Genomic DNA, 21776 nt, shown 5'->3' with positions numbered 1-21776 from the left:
AAATCCGTGGCATCTTCATCATGACCGTGCATGATTTTGGAGTAAATCTGCATTCGTGGAAATGATAGATGGGGAAAGAGTAGGAAAAGGAGAGACAGAGATTTTTTTTGGAGGTGGTTGGATTATAACCCCGTAGACCCCCCTCTTTTTTCATCCAGCTTTCTCCTCCTCCCCTCCATTTCTCTTTCAATATGCTGTTTTCCACTCCTGAGGACTTGCTTGTGAAACCGGGGAAAATAGCCTAAACCGAGAACGGGGAAGACGGGATTTTCCCCCTAATCTGTTGCGACTGTTCGTTGCTTTCGTCCTCGTTATACACGCATCACATAAATGGATAGAAATTACCCGGGAACAGGATTTGGTGATTTGGGCGCAGGAGCAGGATGGAGTTATGAGAGATCGGCAAAAGCAAGGTATGCATTTGATTCAGACAATGTGCATGCATCACTCAGACTTAGCAGGGCACACTGAGACCCATGTAAACAAATTGCCACCATTGGGTTCACCTATTGTTTCACACCTTTCCATTATTTGTCGTGCATTGTCATCCAAACAGTTGCATAGTAATAATATTATAAACAGTGATCGAGCAGTGTGCGTGTCGTGGGGGTGGGCGGGGTGGAGAAAGGTAGGGGAAATGCATTGAATGTGATTGACAGACCTGGTTCTAGGTAGACTTGTGTGGAGGGAGGGGGGGGGGCATATATGTCTGGAGCATCTATAGGAATTATTGTTCGGTTTGCACAGGCCTCGCCACAGACCCTGATAAATTCACATGATTGATACAAAACTGCGAAGAGTGCAGACGCAGCAAACACTACACAGCAATCCCCTGTGACACATTAGCAACAAGCATTCATACCAACCAGTAAGGTTAACGTTAGGCTGAATTCTATAAAACACTTTACATTGCTACATTGTTAGCGTAAATAATAATAATAATAATAATAATAATGATAAATAAGATATTTTTATGGAGGAGGGGATGCTGTCCTCCTGTCCTGTGCAAAATTAAAACGTTATTGTATTTTTCCCAAGCGTGTTCCTTGGGCTCATTGTTAACTAATTAATTTACATAATTCAATCGACGTGTAATTAACGTTACTGTTTGTCGAAAACAAAAATAATACTAGGGTGAAATGAGTACGAGTACGACTACGACCTGACTGGACTGTGCAGGGTAGCTCGGTCTTTAGCTTAGCATGTAAACTAGCGCTATTTACATGGACATCAGGGGAGGCCTTGGCTTGGCAGGCAAGCAACGGCGCCTCGTATTTAGCTGCACATACTGTAAATAATGTTATACCACCTCAGAATGTCTTGAAAGCCACGATGACCTTTGGCAACCGATATTTTGCTAAACTAATCTGGCTAGTTTCTGGTGTTTGCATGTCTTGCATTGCGTCGACTTGCACCAGCCAGCTGTTAACGTTAGCACATCAACATAATTAATGGTTTGCAGACACTTTGCCTCAGATAAGTCAAGTGTCGTTGGTAATAAACGAGGAAATCTATTTTTCTAGTTTGCTTGCAGCTGCACACCGGTCACACGGTTTATTTACACGTTAAAAAAGGCCTTGCAGCATGGGCCTAGTCCCCACATTTCTAGCTGCTATGCATTGCTGCTCGGCGGTGCTACTGCTAGCCTGGTGCTAACTGTGTTATCTGCCTAACCAACACAACGCCTTTCTTGCAAAGCAAAGTTCTGCAGTTAGTTCATTTTCAACTTTGAATATGTCTAACGTTAGCATAGTTTCGGTTTGCACTTTGTAAAATATGTAGATGTTGACTTGTACTTCATTATGATAATATGCTTTAATAAGTAATTCCATCATTTTTGCATGACACTGAATGTTTATGCATTCATAGACTTGTCTGTGAACAATAAACTTTGGTATGTATGTACTTATTCAAATGAATCCCACATTTTACTGTCTAATCGTATAATCCTGTCACATTTTATTTGGACAGTGATATGCTAATGAATTATTAATTTTCCTCTAACCTTATATCAAAGATCTAAATTCTATTTTGTGTTTTACTCATCAGGGATTTGGATTTTCTCAGGTGGGTCACTGTTCAGTAGTATAAAGTGCAAGATAGAAACCCGACTGGTGGACACTAGCTTTGAGTTAAGAGTTGCAACATCTGTGTGGATTTTTAATGGCAATTAATTGTGGGACAATTTAGTGAAATTATTTTGTAAGTGCATTTGACAAATGAGGCCAGGACCAGAATATCTTTTCTCAGGGTCATGTTTTGGGGGCCAATTAGGTTTATGTAAATTAACTCTGAAATTAATTGATTAATTACCCCCCCCCCCCCCCCCCCCCCCCCCTTCCCTCCACACACACACCCCTTTTCTCCTTAGTCTTGTGTATGGGAGTTCCAGATCATCCCACCCCGAGTCTGAGCTCCTTCACCGACAAGCCTACGCCACCCCACACCCTCTGCAGGGCTATGCCACCAATCACCACCCAGGGAGCTCTGGTCAAGGCGGGGCTTGGGGAGCAGCTGGACGGAGTTTGGGTGAGATAAATGTCATACCTTCCATGTCGCCACAATAAGGGGCCCGGGGGCCATGAATGATTGTATCTGTCCGTGCTGGCCCTGCTAGATTGTAATTGAAAAATGTGCATGGCTGTATTGAGTTTAAGCCATAGTTTTAGAAACCTGATTTGATTTGATTTAAATGAAAAGCCTGTAAATTATGTTTTAAATCCGTGACCTAGTCAGTCTCCGACCGCAGTCATACAATTAATTCTCAAGCAGTTTTGCGAATTCAGCAACGGATTACATCTAGAATAAATAAAAAATCTTTTCTGTCGAGATGTCCTTTGCTTTTTTTATTTTCTTATCAGATACACATTAATAGTGAAAGTGGCTGCTAGTATTATTTGCATTCTCAGTCAAAGATATTTCATGGTTCTATCTCTTGTTCCCAAAGGTCTCTCGGGGCTCTTTGATACTGGCCTGCACCACGCCAGCCCCTCTGGCCCTGATGCATCTGTCATGAACCTGATCTCAGCCCTGGAGTCCCGGGGTCCCCAGCCCCCGCCCTCGGCCTCCTCCCTCCTCTCCCAGTTCCGCACGCCGTCCTGGCAGACAGGTGGGCTTGTGCTGGCTCTTCCCTCATGTGTTGACATTCAAACGGGCCCCACTGTCAATATGACATTTACACCGAGCCTCCCATGTTTCACTACATTGTCATTCTGCTGCTGTTGCTTCCACATGTTTTGACCAATTTGGAATAAATGTATTTTCATATCAAATTTAAACATGTTGTCAGTTTTATCAATGAGTTTGACTCATTGATATCACAAGGAAGGAGGGGCTATTAACAAATGAAAACATTCTGGTTCTTGATGGTTTTCATCTTAATTGGATAAACTGATGGATGCTGGGTAATATTGCTGTTTGTCTTCTTTTTCCTAACAGCGATGCACACCCCTGCTCCTGCTGAGCTCTTCATCTCAGGAGCCCTTCCCGGCTCTGGCTCCTTCCCCTCCTCCTCAGCCCTCTCAGCCTATCAGCACCCAGCATCCTTCTCCAGCCGCTCGTTCCCCACCGCCTCCCTTTCCCTCCAGGACACGCCCACATTTAGCCCCACTTCCAATGGCCTGCTCTCCCCCCATGACCCCCTGCTACACATCAAGGCTCCCTCCCAGTCCAGCCTGGGCTTCGACAGACTCCTGTCGTCGCAGGGCGCTGCTGCGGCCGCCTACAGGGGCAGCCAGGATCCCACGGGTGCGACCTCTGCCCAGGCATCCTCGGCTAGGCACCTGCAGTCGCACCAGTTCAACCTGCTTTCGTCACAGCTCCAGGATCAGTCGTCCCAGCTGTACAATGCCTCTGTCTTCTCCTCAGCCCAGCCCCAGTCGCAGTCCCAGTCCAACTCCGCTCAGGAGCGGGCCGTTCCCCGGCAGGACAGCGTCATCAAGCACTACCAACGGCCCACGCCGGCCCAGTCGCAGCTCTCATCCTCTGCTGCCCACTCACTCCAACACTACCTCAGCTGTGGAGGGGCAGGGTACCAGCAGATAGCCACCCACCACAGGCACGCTGGCCTTTCTTGCAGCCCGCTGGGTGACCAGAGCCCCTCCTCTGACCAAAAGCCCGCCGCTCGCACTGAGCAGTACCGGCCAATCATCCAGCCCCCCTATTCCTCCTCCTCCACCCCCTCTTCCTCATCTTCCTCAGCTGGGAAAGGTACCAAAAGCAGCTCCAGCAGTGGCTATTCCTCTGCCAGTTCAGCATCATCCTCCAGAACTCCTCACACCCCCCCTTCTGCTTCCTCTACATCCTCTTCCTCCTCCTCTTCTTCCGCCACCTCGGGAGCCCATCCTTCCAACTCCATCCCCACCTCGAGCTCCAGTGCAACCCCTTCCAGGCAGCAGCCGCCCCCTCAGCCCGCCCCTCCTCCCCCAGCCCCTCAGCAACAGCAGCCCCCACCTACCTCCACCTCTACCCCACAGTCTCTAACCAAGTCCTGCCTCTCAGGCTACGGTTCTCCTGTGCCCCCAGTGAAGACCCCCACCACTGCACTCACTGGTCAAACCCCACCACAGCAGCAGCAGACCCAGTCATATTCCCCCACTTCCCACCTGCCTCAGTCCTATGGAGGCTTCAGCTCCCCCCAAGCCCAAGACCTGAGCTCGGGCACTGGTGGGAAAGGTTACGGGAGTCTAGGGAGCCGAAGCCAGTCATACTCCACGGATGTCTATGGAGCTGACTCTGCCTATGGATCGCTTCCATCCTCACTGGGTGGAGCTGGAAGCCCTTCGCTAGGCTACGGCGCCCCAGGCCACTCCCCTGCCCTTTTAAGGTCAAGTGGCTCGTCAGGCAGTGGAGCATCTGGTGGAGGAAGCAGCAACAGCACAGGAGGCGGTAACTCTGGGTCAGGAGGAAGGAGTATGGCCAGTGAGAGTAGTATGGCCAATGAGAGAGGTGGCGGAGGCAGTGGAGGAGGGTCTTATCATATTCCAGACTCTAGCCCCTCCCCATCAGGCAACTCGGGCATCATCCGCCCAGGGTTGCATTCCCCAGTGCCTGCCTGCCCCACACAGTCTCCAGGGGGCGCTGGCTCTTCTAAGTACATCTCCTCTGTTCTCTCCCCCACGTTCCTGGCCTCGCCACAGGGCTATCCTGACACCAGAGGGCCCAGCTCCCAGCCTCAGTCCTATCATTCCACCTCCTCCAAATCCAAGGCCGACAATTCCATGCTCGGAGTGGGCTCTCAAAGGTCCCAAGAGGAAGTAGATGATGACGATGACTTCTTGATCCAGCACCTACTGCAAGCCCAGGCAAGTCCCGGCCCCCAGGCTGCCCATCACCATGCCCAACAACAACCCCAACAGACGTCCCAACAGCAGCAGCCCCAATCCCAGTCAGTGCCCTCGACCACTGATGGAGGCAAAGGGCTGGCGTATGACATGGGCAAGACATCTGAGGAGAGATACCACCTGCAGAGTGTCATCCGTACCCACAGTGCCACATCCAATGCTGGAGTAGCTAGTGCAGGGTCTGGGGGGACCATCTCAGGCTTGGACAGCCAGTTGGAGATGTCACTAAAGAAACAACAGCAGCAACAACATCAACAACAACACCATCATCATCAACAGCAACAAAGAAATGACAGATCTGTTGGAAGCAGCAGGAGCAGTGGAGGGAGAGCCAGTGCCGAACAAGTGCACTCCCACCTGCATCACCATGACAACCTGGGCTCGGTGGTCCATTATGGGCGCGGTGACCCATACACCCAACACTCCCTTGCCTCGCAACACTCCTCACACAGCCAGCACGTGTCCTCACACTCTCAGATGCAGTCGCACACCCAAATGGAGCTCCAAAAGAAACCTCAAGAACGCGCTGAAATCCCATATCCGCAGAAAACTCCAGAGGTCCAGCAACAGCATTCCCAGTCTCAAGCTGCCGCTTCCCTCATGGACTCCCCCACTGATCACGATCAGCCACCACACCTGCTCCAGTCAGTGCTGTCCCACACCACCCGCAACAAGCTGGAGCCTCATCAACAGCACCACAAGATGGACACTCACCAACATCAACAACAGCACCACAAGATGGACTCCCATCGGCAACATCAACAGCATCACAAAATGGACTCCCACCAACCACATCAGCAGCACCAGAAGATGGACTCCCACCAACATCAGCAGCACCACAAAATGGACTCTCATCCACAACCACAGCAGCACTCCATTAGCCAACAGCAAGCTGTAATGGAGGGTACTGGTGGGAGAATGGGCTCAAGCAAACACCAGGCTCAGCCTCAGTCCCAGACCACCCAGCTCCAGCTCCAACTCCAGTCCCAGGCTTTGGAGGTGGCAGCGGCCCACTACAGCCACGGGCCACCTCCACATCAGCACGACCAGAGCCAGGTGAAACAAAGTTCAGTGGTCTCCTCCCTGGACATGCTGGAGCGCTCACTCTCCCAGACCTCGAGCACGGATGTAGCGGTTGCAGAGGAGCGGCGAGGCGGAGGTAGCAGCGGGGGACGAAGCGGCGGAAGTGCCGAGCGCCACAGACAGCAACAGCAGGAGCAGCAGCAGAGGCAGCACTCCGCCCACCATCAACCACAGCAAACCCACCACTCCCAGCAACACTCTGCCTCCGAGCTCCACTCCTTCCTGTCTGAGCCCGACATGGGCTTGTCTACGCCCTCTCACATGCACCACCTGCCACAACACCACCCACAGCAGCAGCACCCCAACTCTCAACACCAACAAACCCATTCTCACCACCCTCACACCCAGCCACACCCTCAGCAGCAGCAACCGCAACACACGCACCACATAGCCCCGCCTTCTGCCTCAGGCCACGCCCAGCCTCAGCCAGACCCCCAGCAGCCGCTCTCATCCCAGCTCACCCCTCAGCAAGGCCAAATGGATCCGCAGCGCTCGGAGCAGCACCAGTTTGACACGGTCAGCCCGGTGGAGAAAGCCGGCCAGAACCAACAAAGTAACCGCTTTGTGCCCCTAACGTCCATCTGCTTCCCCGACTCCCTGCTTCAGGATGAGGACCGCTCCTTCTTTCCAGGAATGGAGGACATGTTCTGTGCAGACGACTACAAGTCTAGTTGTGCCGGAGGTGCAGGGCCAGGGCAAGAGGAGATGAACGAAAGCCATGCCGGTCAGGAGGGAATGGATTCCATGAAGGCTGGGCAGAGTGGAGGTGGAGCAGGGGGAGGTACTGGAGGTAGCTATGACATGATGGGCCACCATGGTGGGGACCAGGGCTATGGGCAGTACTGTCACGGTTTGGAAGAACCCAGCAACAATACCATGACTCTGGATCTTGACTCCCTTAAAACCCATGAGCTCCCCTCCACTGTCAACACGGAACAGCTTGGCTTGATTCAGTCCCAGGCCCCAGGTATGGCTATGGGCTCCAACACCGCTGCCCCCAACAACTCTGGAGCAAAACTGACCTCTGGGCCTGGAGGAGCTGGTACAGGAGCCGGCTCCGGAGGCCTCCAATCTCCCATTTTCTGTTCCTCACGTCCCAAGAAGCTCCTCAAGTCCAGCTCTTTCCACCTCTTGAAGGAGCGACGGGACCCTAACACCCTGCCCAAGAAAAGTTATGCCCAAGAATATGAGTTTGAAGATGATGAAGATAAAGCTGACCAGCCGGCTGACATCCGCCTGAACAGCCGGAGGCTCCCTGACCTACTGCCAGACCTGGTGTCCAGCTGCAGGAAAGGAGGAGGTGGAAGTGGCTCTCTCAGTCCTCTAATGGGTGACCTGGACTTCTACCACTCCTCCGGCTACTCATCCATGGGCTCACACTCTCTACTGCCTCAGGACGGGCCCAAGAAGAGGGGCCGAAAGCCCACCAAGCCCAAGAGAGAGGGTCCCCCGAGGCCAAGAGGTAGGCCTCGCATCCGCCCTCTGCCGGAACCGTACACCCCCCGTGGGATGATGGGGGAGATGGGTGGAGCAGCAGCAGCAGCAGCAGCAGCAGGAGGTGGTGGAGGGTTCAGCGTGGAAGGGCGTGGGAGGGGCAGGGGCCGCGGAGGCCGAGGGAGAGGAGGAAAGAGGGAGGACATGTTTATGGAAATGAGTGGGAAGGAGCAGGAGCAGATCTCGCATCACCATCACCTCCATCAACAGCAGCAGCAACCACAGCAGCACCATGAGCCCATACCGCCACTGAAGGTGAGTGACATTCTGTTTAGATTGACTTATACACAGGGTTGCCACGGGCCTGGAAAGTACTTGAAAGTGCTTGGATTTATAAAGAGGCCCTTAAAAGGGCTTGGAGCCTACGGGAATTGTGGAGTTTGAGCCTTGTGCCCTCTGTAATACCAAAATTCACCGATATATTATTTTGTCTGGACGATAGAAAATGTATTTCGTTTCATATGATGCTCTATCGTTTATATCGTTGTGTTGCAAATCACACTCTTTACGGCAATATTGTCCGCCATTTGGACGACGCTGTGCTTTCGTCATTCTGTTTTCTTTTTTATTCACGTCCACACATGCACCAGACTCTGTCAACAATGTTATGGAGTGGCACAAATCAGCCGGTGAGTAGAAAGAGCAGGGAAAAGTTACCTCCACTCTAGTCTCACGTAGTCAGACCCATCGTCGACGTCATCAAGCTTCCACGGCTTGCACTGCAGGACTACCTCCACTCCGTCCGCTTAGTCTACCCAGTCATTTGCGCTGTGTTAAGTACGCGTTTGATCCATATTTGCGTCTGTCCTCGTAACATTAAACCTGGCAAAACATCTCCTCTCGTCCTCTCAAGAAAATCCATTGAGGAGCCAATAACCAAACGTCTAGCTTGCTAAAGCTAGCTTTAGCTTCCTTGGGTGAGAGTTGTGTTTGATAGCCGGGAAATCCCGTTGTAGAGTATTTTTGTTGAGTGAACTGAACTGGTAACATGGAAATCCCGAAGTGGAGCATTTTTGTTCCTTTATAAACAAACAGAGAGAACTGGACTGAACTATAAATAACTTATTCTACCCGTTTTGCTCTAATGTAATTTTTGAAAATTGAGCTGGTGGTGTGGTTCAGTTTGTGTTTCATTCTACTGCCCTGCAACTAATTATACATTTGTTTGTGTTGTATAGAATAGCCATGCTTATCTGTATTCTGAATGCATGTATCCTTTGTGGGATTTGACATCGACAAAATTTTAACTGGTTTAACCGCTACATAAATAAATGTCCATATGGTCATTTGATATAAACTATACATTTACAGAAAATATGCTATATCGTGATATATATCGATATCGGGATATGAAATGACCTATATCGGGATATGAGATTTTGCTCATATCGCCCAGCCCTAATTCACCTAGCATACCATTTTTATGATATGTCATCAGTAGTACTGGACCAAGCTTGATACACTTTCTTCCTGTCTACAGTATCACTCGGTAGGCTACTTGCTTTCTGTCTACAGTATCACTCGGTAGGCTACAAGCATACAGCCATTAGCTGATCGCTGTGTCATTGGCTGTTGTGTTCTCTCGTGGGCATTCTTAGCTCAAATATGTGGCTGGTCGCCTAGGTAACCTGCAGTGGATACATTTTAGTTTTAACGTGTTTTTCCTTTTCTTTTTCCCCCCATTCTTTTCTCTGCTTTATTGCTTGAAAAGGGCTTGAAAAGTCCTTGAGAATCACAAAAGAGTGGCAGCCCTGTATAAAGTATCTAATCCATCCATGCAGACAATTAGTCCATTTTCATTTTCTCACTTTCTCCATTTTAGATAAAGTTACCGATTGGTACCATGTCCTCGTCGGACGCTTTGCTGAGGACAGACTCTTTGTCTGGCACGGACCCCGCTCTGTCAGACGGCTCCGTGGGCTCTGTGGGCCCCTCACTTGGTCTGAGCCCTGGACCCCCGTGCAGCACAGAGAACAGCAGACATCAGGACAAGAACAAGCTGAAGAGCCAGCTGATGAGTGATGAGATGGATGAAGAGGGCTTAGAAGGAAGGGTAAGGGCTATATAGGACTATATTCCCTACTATGTAAAGCAGAGAGGCTACAGTATATAAAACACTGACTTTAGTTTGATTTGGTTAAAATTGATCCTTTGATAGTGCTAGAGTGCACTGCTTTGGTAGCATCTTCATATGTAAACTGAGTGAAACAGTTGGTAAACAATAACTTGTATCTTCTCCATCTCTCCATCTGTGTTTTCTCTCTCTCCTAGGGTGACGAGAAGGACTCTGACTCCAAGGGCTTTGTAGCCTCATTCCTGGACTTCCTCAAGACAGGGAAGAGACCTCCAGGCTTAGAGATCCCACCAGGAATGGAAACTGGCAACGGCGAAACCTCCCCCTGTAAATCTGGGGGTCTTCGGCCATTGTCTCCAGGCCCTCCTCCCCCGCCACCTCCGTTCGGGGAGGGTGAAGGGAACGGGGGCCTGGCCCTGGGCAACTGCCCCAGCCCCAAGCGCTTAGAAGACGAACTGAAGAGGAACCTGGAGACCTTGCCCTCATTCTCTTCCGATGAGGAGGACTCCGTCGGAAAGAACCAGGACCTTCAGAAGAGCATCTCCTCTGCCATTTCAGCTCTGTACGACACGCCTCAGCTGCCTGCCACCCTCCAGCCCCCTCTACCTCCTTCACCCCCGCAACCCCAGCCTCAGCTGACCCAGGCCCCTCTTACCCCCACGCTACAACCCCCCACGCTTAGCCCCCAGACCTCCATGCAAACCCCCGAGCCACAGTCCAACGAACCTGCCGTGCTCCAACGAGAAGATGGGGACATGGATGAGAACAAGGAAGAAGAGAATGAGGTGGAGAGTATGGGAGGAGGGGATGAAGGGAGTGATGAGATGGAGGGGAGAGAAGAAGAGCCGCAGTTGGAAACTCTGGATGCACCCAAGCTGGAAGGTAAGGCTGGCACACAGGCGTTAAGGTTGGGAGACGGGACTGGCATTGATTAGAACGGCTTTCCAAGCTTTCTTATTCATCTCATGCCCAATTCTTCTTCTTTCCAAATAGTTATAGAAAAATTATAATTTTGTTGCCTTGATTTGTGCTATTGCTGTATTTTTGATCCAACAAAATAGTTCCAATTATGTACTTGTTGAACATTCTCTGTGGTTTTGCCATGTTGCTAATAGAGCTGCAACCATTAATCGATTAGTTGTCAACTATTAAATTAATCGCTTTGATTAATCTGTTTGAGTCAGTTTTTAAGGGGGGGATATAGTTTTTAGGAGGGGGGGATAGAATTGTCTGACATTTAATAGACCAACGAATTGATTAATTGAGGAAAAAAAACGACAGATTAATTGACAATGATGATAATCATTAGGGCTGTGGCGATTCACTTATCTCCCGATTCGATACTATCACGATTCTTGGGTGCCGATTCGATTTATATTGCGATTCTTAAGTATTGCGATTCTACGATTATTGCGATTCGATATTACGATTTATTGCGATTTTTGTTTATTTTTTTCTTTTCTTTTTTCAGTTTGTTTGCTTTTTTACACTAGATTAGAACATGGGAAAAGTTGAATAATACACTAGAGACTGTATATTATATATCATGAGTAGGGCTGGGCGATATAGTTAAAAACAGGGGCGGACTGGGATCATAATTCAGGCCGGGCATTAGATACCAAGCAGGCCAGGCCGATATGGGCCAACGCGCGTGAAATTTGGGCCGTTTGAAGCCAGATTTGGGCCGTTTGAAGTCCAATTTTACAATGAGATGCACCCACTTTAACCCTGAAGTGTAATTATTACTTCAGACTAACTAATAAAGTAATAAAACCACTAGTAAACCAGTAGGCGGCGCCTGGCCTGCTGTTCAGTGAGTGGCCTGACTGCAAGCACCCACATTTTTTTTTTTTTTTTTTTTTTTTTTTTTGCGATTATCGATTCTGGAATAAAAGATCGATCCAAAAAATCGTGACATTAAAAATCGCGATACTTAGGTGAATCGATTTTTTCCCCCACCCCTAATAATCATTAGTTGCAGCCCTAGTTGGTCAATTGACTAACTTTAATCTTGCTCCTCTTTCATTCCAGCATCCCTACCCGAGATTCCTCCAGCGCCAGAACCTGAGCCTCCCTCTGCCCCTCCCTCCCCTGCCCCATCCTCCGAGTCCTCTCCCTCACACTCCCCTCTACCTCCCCTCTCGCTCCCCTCGCCCCTCCCTCCGCCTCAGGAGGAGCAACAGGAGGTGTCCCAGCCTCCGAGTCCCACTCCCTCCCCACCGCCTCCCGATGCCCTCCCCGCATCCTCCAGCCCTCCTCCCACCTCCCCTGCTCCCCCAGACTCTGTTCAGAACGACTCTCCCCAGCCGTCTCCGGAGACCCCTGCCTCTCCGGAAGAACCCCCGCCCACTAAGATGTCCTCCCTGCACCTGGCCCAGAAACAGGAGGATGCCGCCATTGCTGGAGAGAGTGAGGAGGATGAGAGCGAGAGCGGTGGGGAGGGTATCTTCCGAGAAAGGGACGAGTTTGTGGTGCGGGTAGAAGACATCCGGACTCTCAAGGTATTGTGTGTGTGAATGTGTGTCCATAGCGTTAAGCGTTGTGTGTGTACCTGAGAGTTAATGATAAGGTGTAGCTAGATTTGGACCAAACATATTTTTTTGATATGTATAGCCAACTGCCAACCCACAGTTGTTTATGTATTTACCTATATGAGTGTGTGTGTGTGTGTGTGTGTGTGTGTGTGTGCGCGCGCATTTTTGTGATCACGTGCATGGGTACAGGTTGCCCTGCAGACAGGCCGTGAACCTCCACCCATCTGGAGGGTGCAGAAAGCCCTGCTGCAGAAATTCAGCCCCGAGATCAAAGATGGGCAGAGACAGTTCTGCGCTACGAGCAACGTGAGTTCACGCTGAGCCCTCAGCAATCTAACCCAGTGGTTCTCAATTTGTTTCACATGAAGGACCCCTAAACTGACCAAAAACTTTACCACGGACCCCTATTTCATAGGATCTTGTCCCACGGACCCCATATGATAATAAGATTGCTGCTTTAGATGTTTTATTACAGAACGTGTATAAAACCCATGACCAAAATAGTCAGTGTGTTACTTATGAATGGAATTATGGCCAAAATAAATCACCCCCTTTTTGGCTGGGCACCCCCTGGAATTCCCCCAGGGGAATCTAACCAGGTGTGGTTAGATTCTAACCACACCTGTTACAAAACTGACAGGCGGTGTTTTGTTATATACAGTAGATAGAAGTTAGAAGTTGTTTTAGCCATAGCTACATACCAGTATACTGTAGATATGTAGATAGACATAAATAGATTCTTACATACCAAAATAGATTGTTACATACCACATTGTCCCACAGCATTCAAAGTGAAGCACATATAAACTTGGGATACTGTATGGGCAAAATTAACTCTCTGTAATCTTTTTCTGGCTCAGTATCTCGGCTACTTCGGAGATGCCAAACGACGTTACCAGCGGCTCTATGTCAAGTTTCTGGAGAATGTCAACAAGAAGGACTATGTCAGAGTCTGCTCTCGAAGACCCTGGCGCAGAGCAGCACCTGCTCTCAGGTACTACATCCTTAGACTCATATTATTTAGTTAACGACGCCTTACTAGATTTTAGGGGTGTCACGGTACGTGTATTCGTCCTGTGGATTCACGGTATGGGCGTCACGGTTCGGTGCGTGAAGCTACACGACGAATACGTCAAATCCAGAAGAAGGTGGTGGTAAAGCGCCTAAACGCCACAGAAGAAGACACACCAAAACAACACAAGGGCCATAGAAATCGGCGTTCACTGAATGGAACGTTTTGTGGAGAGGAAACATTACCGGGGGTCGCTCCAGCGTGTTTACAAGCCATAGCTTCCATGCTACTTCACAAAACCACAACAACATTGAAGCATCCAGCTGCCCCCCCTTAACCGTCGTCAAAACAGCGAGTGCAGAGCAGTATCCTAATGACTTATGACTCAGGCGATAAGCTGTTTTGCAAATTCTGTCAACATCAAGCCAATGAGGTAAGCTTGCTAATGTAACGTTACGTAGCCGCGACGCGCAACGTCCTCTATATAGCGTTAGTTGCGCGTCGCGGCTACACGTTACATAACACTGACGAAGCTGTTAACTTGTAAACAAGCAACTTACATCTCATGAGATGACAAGCAAGATACGGTGAGGAAGAGGGGATGACTCCTTGTCATGTTCCAATTATCCATTATGATGACCGAACGTAATCATTATGGTAAACAAAACTCGCATCCAATAACGTTAGCCTACTTACTTGGGAAAGTGAAACCCACCCCGCGGGGGAGGGGTGGGAGTATTAGGCTACTCCACATGCACTCTGTTTACAAACTTGTGTACAATAAAGATTAAAGTGGGGGGAAATGCCTTTGCCCTGTCAAACAGCTGGTATACAGACATCTGAGAGGGAGGCGTACCCCACACATTGAAAATCGCTGCTCTAGAGTAAAACCTTTTTGTGTGGATTGCCTAGATCAGGGATACTCAACTTGCTTTGCCCGGGGGCCATTTTCACATGAAATGATAGAAGGCCAGGGGCCAGTTAATAAACAAACAATATACATTTTTCTGTAGCGGATTGTAGGTTTTTGGGGTGTCAGCCGGAGTTTAGTCTGACAATGTTGTGCACACCGGATAGTTAGTTAGGTTAAGTACATACATAAGTGCCTGGGTAGCAAGCAGATGGCAGTATTTGACAATTTAGCAGCTAAATCATAGATTATTGAAAGATAGTCCATATTCCAGACTGAAATGCTATAACAGAAGTTGAGTATTGGCCAGAATGACATGAACATGTGGACACTTATTCAGCGGGTATCTTGCATGTTGCGTTCAGGTGCACTGTAAAAAAGAAAAAAAAGAAAATGGGTTGCAATTCCATCGCGGGCGCCCGCAGGCCGCAAGTTGAGTATCACTGGCCTAGATCTTAAATTGTGGACATTTATTCATTCCCACTTATTAGACACTATTTCCGATGGTAAAATGAGGGTACACAGAATTCAGAAAAATTCAAAGGGGAAAAAACAGAATTTGGGATTTGTTGCTTTTTTCCTCCGTTGTACCGTATTCGTACCGAACCGTGACCCCGAAACCGAGGTACGTACCGAACCGTGACTTTTGTGTACCGTGACACCCCTACTAGATTTCGTTCTATTTGTTATAGCATGCATAATTCTAAAGAGTATAGAGGATTTTGAGCATGCGCCTTTTAAATATTATCTTTCTTACACAGAGTGTCTACAATATCTCTAATTTAAAGTGGGGTTTCATCTCCAAATACAACTCATTTCCTCTTCCGCAACAGACGCCAGAACCTCCCCAGGATGGCCTCCCCTCCTGCTGCCCAGCCGCCAGCGAAAGTAGTGGAGAAGGAGGAGAGAGTGGCTCCGCCGGCGGCGCCCGTCCAGCGCGAGCAGAGGGACAAAACCCGGGTGAAAGAGCAGCGGGAGAAAAGGGAGGTCGCAGCCACTAAGAAGGAGGTCGCAGCCACTAAGAAGGAGGTCGCAGCCACTAAGAAGGAGGTCGCAGCCACTGTGGCCAAAGCCAAGGAGAAAGAGAAGGAGAAGAGAGTGCAGCCTCAGCAGGAGAAAGAGAGGGAGAAGGAGCGAGAGAAGGAGAAGAGAGTGCAGCCGGAGAAAGAGAAAGAGAAGGAGCGAGAGAAGAGAGTGCAACCGCAGCAGGAGAAGGAGAAAGAGAAGGAGAAGAGAGTGCAGCCGCAGCCGGAGAAGGAGAAGAGAGTGCAGCCGCAGCCGGAGAAGGAGCGAGATAAGGAGAAGAGAGTGCAGCCGATGCAGGAGAAAGAGAAGGAGAAGAGAGTGCAGGAGAAAGAGAAGGAGAAGAGAGTGCAGCCGCAGCAGGAGAAAGAGAAGGAGAAGAGAGTGCAGCCGCAGCAGGAGAAAGTGGAGAAACGTGCTGCAGAACGAGGGAAAGGGAAGGAGGAGAAGAAAGCGGTGGAGAAGAAGGAGAAGGCAGAGCGCCCACCCAAAAACAAGCTAGCCAAGGTGAAGGCGGAGCCACCGCCCAAGAAGAGGAAGAAGTGGCTGAAGGAAGTCCCTTCATCGTCCGACTCGGACTCGTCAGAAGAGGCAGCTAGTGAGGAAGAAAGTAAGACTCCATTTTCTTTCTTACGCTTTGCATTTCGCCAAAGAAGTCCTTTCGATGGAGTTTTCTTTCTCAGTTGAATTTGGGAGCTTTTGTTGACATATTTCCATCAGTTTGGCTCCTTCTGCTGCCATAATCAGCAAGCTGCTGCTTGTTGTATCACTGGCTCTCTGGGCTCCACCATGTTGCATCAGTCAGCATATTTTGCCAGTCAGTCAACTATACTGCTTGAATGGGTATTTCAACTTTTTGGTGGTGGTTTCAGCGCATAGATGAGATGATGAGGAGGAGGAGGAACAACTAGTGTGGAAATCAAATCAAAGACAGTGTGTGGGGTCATGTCATGTGTAGGACTGGTTGATATGGTTACAATCGATATCATCATTATCTTATGGATTTCTTTCTCCCAATGTTGATATATAATGTTATCATGAAATTCATCCTATTGAACCGAATGGCAATGTGATGCCAAAGAAAACTGAAAATTTTAAATGATACTCCTTAGTTCAACTATTTCAATACCCTTTTTCTTCTTCTTTTCTTTTTTCTTCTTTTTTTTTTTTTTAATAAAATTTGATTTATCAATTTAGACAGCAGAAGTACCACAATATCCCCAAATCCCCAAATCACTCATCACGGTATGATTCCACTGAGAGGAGAAAAACGATAATACTTAATTATGGCAGGGCGGTAGATAGGCATGTTTTTGGATTTTGGATGGTTTTAAACTCTGGCTCTCCCTAACCCAGTGCCAGTGAAAGGTGGAGTGAACAACCGTGCCATGAGGGAGATGTTCAGGAGCTACGTGGAGATGCTGGTCAGCACAGCGCTGGACCCCGACATGATCCAGGCCCTGGAGGACACAGACGGTAAGAGCAAACACGCGCACACACACATGCACGCGCACGCACGCACACACACACACACACACACACACACATTCCTGGTGGAATATTGTCCACTGCCTCCTAGCATATGTCCTTGTCATATGTTGACAATTGAAGTCTTATGTAAGTGCTCTTGATGTGGGAAAACGAATGTTGTGATGATGACAGAGTGAGAAGAAGCAGCCAGCATTGTGCGAGAGTGTCTGACTGGAGGCTAGGTCAGCCAGCTGTGTGTGAGGCATGTACCATGGCATCTTCAAACGTTTTCAAGTCACAATTTGCAGTCGCGGCAGACTCAATGAACACCACCACCACCAGTAACCTCGCCGTAAGTTTCAGATGAAGCCAACCAGCCGGAAGAAAACAAAGTTACTGTTGTGGTGATGACAGGTGAATCACTGGAGTATTCCGCACGGAGCACATTTACACAAGTCTTAAGCCCAATTTATGCTTTGTCTGCCGACACTGTTGAAACGGTCGCCGACAGAAATGAGGACTTGAGTCGACACTTTCAAGTGTCGGCGAGCAGTGTCTGCTACCTAGTGAAATGTCTAGTGTCGCTGACTACGTCACGATGTGTCGCGCAAGTCTGGTTGGCTATATAGACGGCACGCGCTTGATTTCCTTGTTTTGGTTTTCACTCGATTGAAATGAATGAACGTGTCCCCGTTATTTTTATCAGCCTGTCCTTGATGTATGACTTCGTGAAAATCACAAAGAACATTGTGACCAATTTCCCAGAGAGAGAGAGAGGAGGTGAGTTGTGTAGTTGTGTGTCGTTTATATGCGGCTGCAGCCATGTACGTTACATCTTGCCTCCGAGGTGGTTTCACTGTGCATTTCGTTCCCACTCTTCTCTTGGCTGTCTGCTTATAGCGTTCGAGTGTCACGTGACCGTTGAACCGAGGCGAACATTCACTGAAGTATAAATGCAACACCATGAGCGACACTTTCTTTTTCGTCTGCGACCATGTGCTGAGCGACACTTTCTAATAAGTATAAATTAAGCTTTAGGGTTTGTAGAGAAGCAGATAAACAAGGTGTGACAGGTTGAAGGGAAGCCATGACAGTGCTGTTACATCAGCGGCCAGAAAGAGCTGCTTTGAATCTGCCCCCGGGTTTGAAATGATTGACAGGTGTATGAACGATGACTAATGAAACTTACCTTGCCTTGATTGGCCCTCAGATGAGCTGTACCTCCCCCCGATGAGGAAGATTGACAGCATCCTCAGCGAACAGAAAAGGAGGCTGTTGAGGAGAGTCAGCATGAGCTCTCAGCACCAGGTAATCTGCTCTGATAGCTTCTTTTCCTCTGTCCCTGGGGATTGAAATAGCATCGTTTAATTTCCATGTCCCTTTTTGCTTACACATTATTTCCTTTCATTTGTTTCATTAAATTGGCACCACAATTTATTTAGGGTTGCACCGATATGAACATTTTGGCCGATACCATTAACCGATATTAACATTGCTGTTATGGCCGATAACCGATATTTACCAATGTCCATATGATCTGTATAAAAACACATTTCTATGATATTCAAATTTTGTACATACTGAACAGCACATGTAAACACTGCGAATGTGAAAAAGTAATGGATTTCTTTATTTCCAAAACATTTGGAAAAGCCTATAAATCATAGATTTACCACATTGTTTCCTCTCAGTGTGAAGATTTTGGCTGCTACCGATAACCGATATTAACATTGCACCATCGGACCGATGTGTTAAAAAATGACTAACGTCGGCCGATACCGATATGAATGCTGATGTATATCGTGCATCCCTAAATTTATTTTAAAACACTGTAAAAGATTATTTGTATCCTAAGTTGTGGTGCGGGGAATACTGTATTAACACGGAACAATATTACAATCATTCATAATTTGTAACCTAAATCAACGATTCAAAGGTATATTTTGAGTGAGTGCAGCTCACTCAACAAATATGTGTAGTCCTCCACCCTGTGTATATCTAACTTCCTCCTCACCTCCACCCTGTGTATATCTAACTTCCTCCTCACCTCCACCCTGTGTATATCTAACTTCCTCCTCACCGGCAGGAGGTCCTCCATGCCTACCCGCAGATCATTGTAGACCCCCTGGACTCAGGAGTGGTGAGGGTGCGGCTCAGCGGGGATGCTTACAACCGTAAGACCCTCAACAGAGTCAAGAAGACCCTGCCCAAACCACAGGTATATAGGTTGTGTGTGTGTGTGTGTGTGTGTGTGTGTGTGTGTGTGTGTGTGTGTGTGTGTGTGTGTGTGTGTGTGTGTGTGTGTGTGTGTGTGTGTGTGTGTGTGTGTGTGTGTGTGTGTGTGTGTGTGTGTGTCTATGTGTGTGTGTCTATGTCTGTGTGTGTGTGTGAGTCAGAAATGAAGGGAGGCTTAGAGCAAAAATGCTCTTGCAAGTAAATAAAATGCTTGTGAAATAAAAAAGTAAAGAGAAAAACATGCCCTGTTTTGCATTTCACCCTGTTCACACTTTATTTGTTGAGCTGTCAAACATGAATGCGTACTGTCCCCTGTGGGCCACCGTAGAGGATTTGTGGGAGACGGGTGATTATTTCCAGCACATTCTGTGTTTTTGATCAGGAAACAACAGAGTATGCAGCCTGAAGCAGGAGGGAAATGTTGGCACCGCGTGTAGAGCAGGAGAAAATGCCCACGCCACAAACAATTGCATCAACAACAAATAAATCAGCCAATATCGTAGGAAAGAAAGAATGGAAAAAAGTTTGTCTTAAAATAAATGAGTGATTGTCGATTGTTCTTTTGCCATAATCGTCAGGTGCCTTGCGCGTTGCATGCTTGGGCGATCATGGCTTCTCACTTCGAACCATAATATATAAATCCATAGTTCCATAAAGTTGCGCTTGGAAAATGCCCCTAAAATCCAGGCAAAAAAAATCCCTTTGGAAATAAGTATTTCTGGTGCCTGCTTGTGTGTCAGGTTTGTTGTAAGTGTAGGTAATCTTAATGTGATCGTCTCTTTTAGGACCTTAAACTGTCATCCGAGACGTATCGGATCTACAGTCTCTACCACTCTCTGCATCACTACAAATACCACACCTTCTTACAGTGCAAGAAAGAGGTAAGCAGTACAAATATGTGCTTTGGTGATTTTAAACAAGTTTATATAAGTAACATCTTGTATGTGCGTTAAAATGGGAAAAAAAAACATGTGTTTATTTTGGAGCTCTTGCGTCACTACAAACTCAATTGATGATTGCGTCCAGGAATGTTTTTTTAGCACATAATTAGTAAATGTTTCCATGCATATCGATTCTTACCAGTTTATATGAATTCAGCATTGTTTGGTTTGGTTTCCTACCCGAGACCCGGGTTTGAATCTCAGCGCTTAGCCAACATCTGTTCTTTCCGTCCCGTTTTCCAGACCAACACCATTGAGCAGGCAGCGGAGGACCCCGGGCAGGAGGAGGTGGTGCAGCAGTGCATGGCCAACCAGAGCTGGCTGGACACACTCTTCAGCTCCTACATCGAGCTGCTCACTCTCAGCACCAAGGCTTGAGTCGGCCCACTTCCAGAGAGGGACAAAGACGGAGCAAGAGGACACACACAAAAAAAACATGAACACAGGAAGAGACTGACCCTCCTGTACAGCCCCCAACCCTCTTCAAGTCTTTTTAGATCTGAGGAAGAATTTGCCAGGCCCTCAAGGAACACTAAAGGAGTCTATTCGTGTGACCTTAGACACTGACCTCTTTTTCTCCTCCTCCTCTTGTTGTTGCTCAATGACTATGATAAAGAAACGTCTTACTTTGTGAGAAGGGCGACCCCCACTGGATGGAGGGGGTCACTCGCGGGCAGTCAAGGGGGAATTGACCATTTCTGAATGGAAGAGACATGCGGGGGAGGGGGAGGTCAGAAGAGGAGCCACTGACATCATGTAACTGTGTGTCAAGAAGACAATAGTTCCGAGAGAAACTATTACCGCTTAGTTTTTACATAAATTATTTTTTTGAAAAGACTAACATCCGCTGTTGGCTTTTGAAGAGTGGAAGAGGGTGAGAATGCTTTTTAAAAACTGCGTGTAGAGTGTGCCGTGAGCAGTGTGAACATGGACGGAAAGAAACCTGAAAATGTGTTAATTAATGCGCTCTCCCTCATTCTGTGCTACGTGAGGGGCAGCACCAAGTTAGCGATGTGATAATATATAAACACATTTTTATTATTTATATGAGGAGGTTTTTAACTTAAACTCTCACAAGCGCTGGGTTGCTGCCCTAACATTTTAAATACCTTTTATTTTCCACAGGTTAAATATACAATCGTAACCCACATATCCAACTTGTCTTCCCCTCTATACAAAAGAGCAAAAGTCGAGACAGAAATATAGTATCAAATACAGTATGGGTGTAAAAAGAAGAGAATGGCAAAGTATATTTGAAACTTAACATTGTTGTGCTTCAGTTCAATCATCAACATCATGCAGGTGCAAAGAAAAAGAAGTAAATAAACTATCCATTTCCCATACGGGAAGGAGTATAAATAAGTAATATTTAAAGAGGAAATAGTCATTTCATTTTTATCATTTTGATGTTTGTGCATACTATGACTTATTTTGGAAACGATCTAATTTTCCATAAAAAAAGGAAAAAAAGAAAGTCTTTGTGTAAATATTGTACAGTTCTTGACGAAATTCTTTGTCCTGTACATTAACTCCCCTGTATTTGAGAAACAAATAAAATCAGCAAAGAACAATTTTTGTTTCGTTTCTCTCTGTGTGTGTGTGTGTGTGTGTGTGTGCGCGTGTGTGTGTGTGTGTGTGTGTGTGTGTGTGTGTGTGTG

The 21776-nt window shown here is 47.7% G+C and overlaps 1 protein-coding gene across 1 annotated transcript; it reads left to right on the top strand.

Annotated features, from left to right (window-relative positions):
- Nucleotides 1-235: 235 nt before the first annotated feature.
- On the top strand, nucleotides 236-21674 carry LOC310771474 (proline-rich protein 12-like). Its single transcript, XM_083664077.1, has 15 exons — nucleotides 236-413; nucleotides 2372-2529; nucleotides 2948-3109; nucleotides 3439-8174; nucleotides 9742-9972; nucleotides 10191-10875; nucleotides 12025-12494; nucleotides 12717-12833; nucleotides 13388-13521; nucleotides 15283-16082; nucleotides 16829-16948; nucleotides 18153-18250; nucleotides 19029-19160; nucleotides 19963-20058; nucleotides 20362-21674. The coding sequence occupies exons 1-15, from the start codon at nucleotides 331-333 to the stop codon at nucleotides 20494-20496; spliced, it is 8157 nt and encodes a 2718-aa protein (XP_083520203.1). The 5' UTR covers nucleotides 236-330; the 3' UTR covers nucleotides 20497-21674.
- Nucleotides 21675-21776: the final 102 nt, after the last annotated feature.

The sequence above is a fragment of the Poromitra crassiceps genome (assembly GCF_964638095.1).
Source record: "Poromitra crassiceps genome assembly, contig: HAP1_SCAFFOLD_683, whole genome shotgun sequence".
Classification (NCBI taxonomy): domain Eukaryota; kingdom Metazoa; phylum Chordata; class Actinopteri; order Beryciformes; family Melamphaidae; genus Poromitra; species Poromitra crassiceps.
This window is presented reverse-complemented; position numbering and strand designations above follow the sequence as displayed.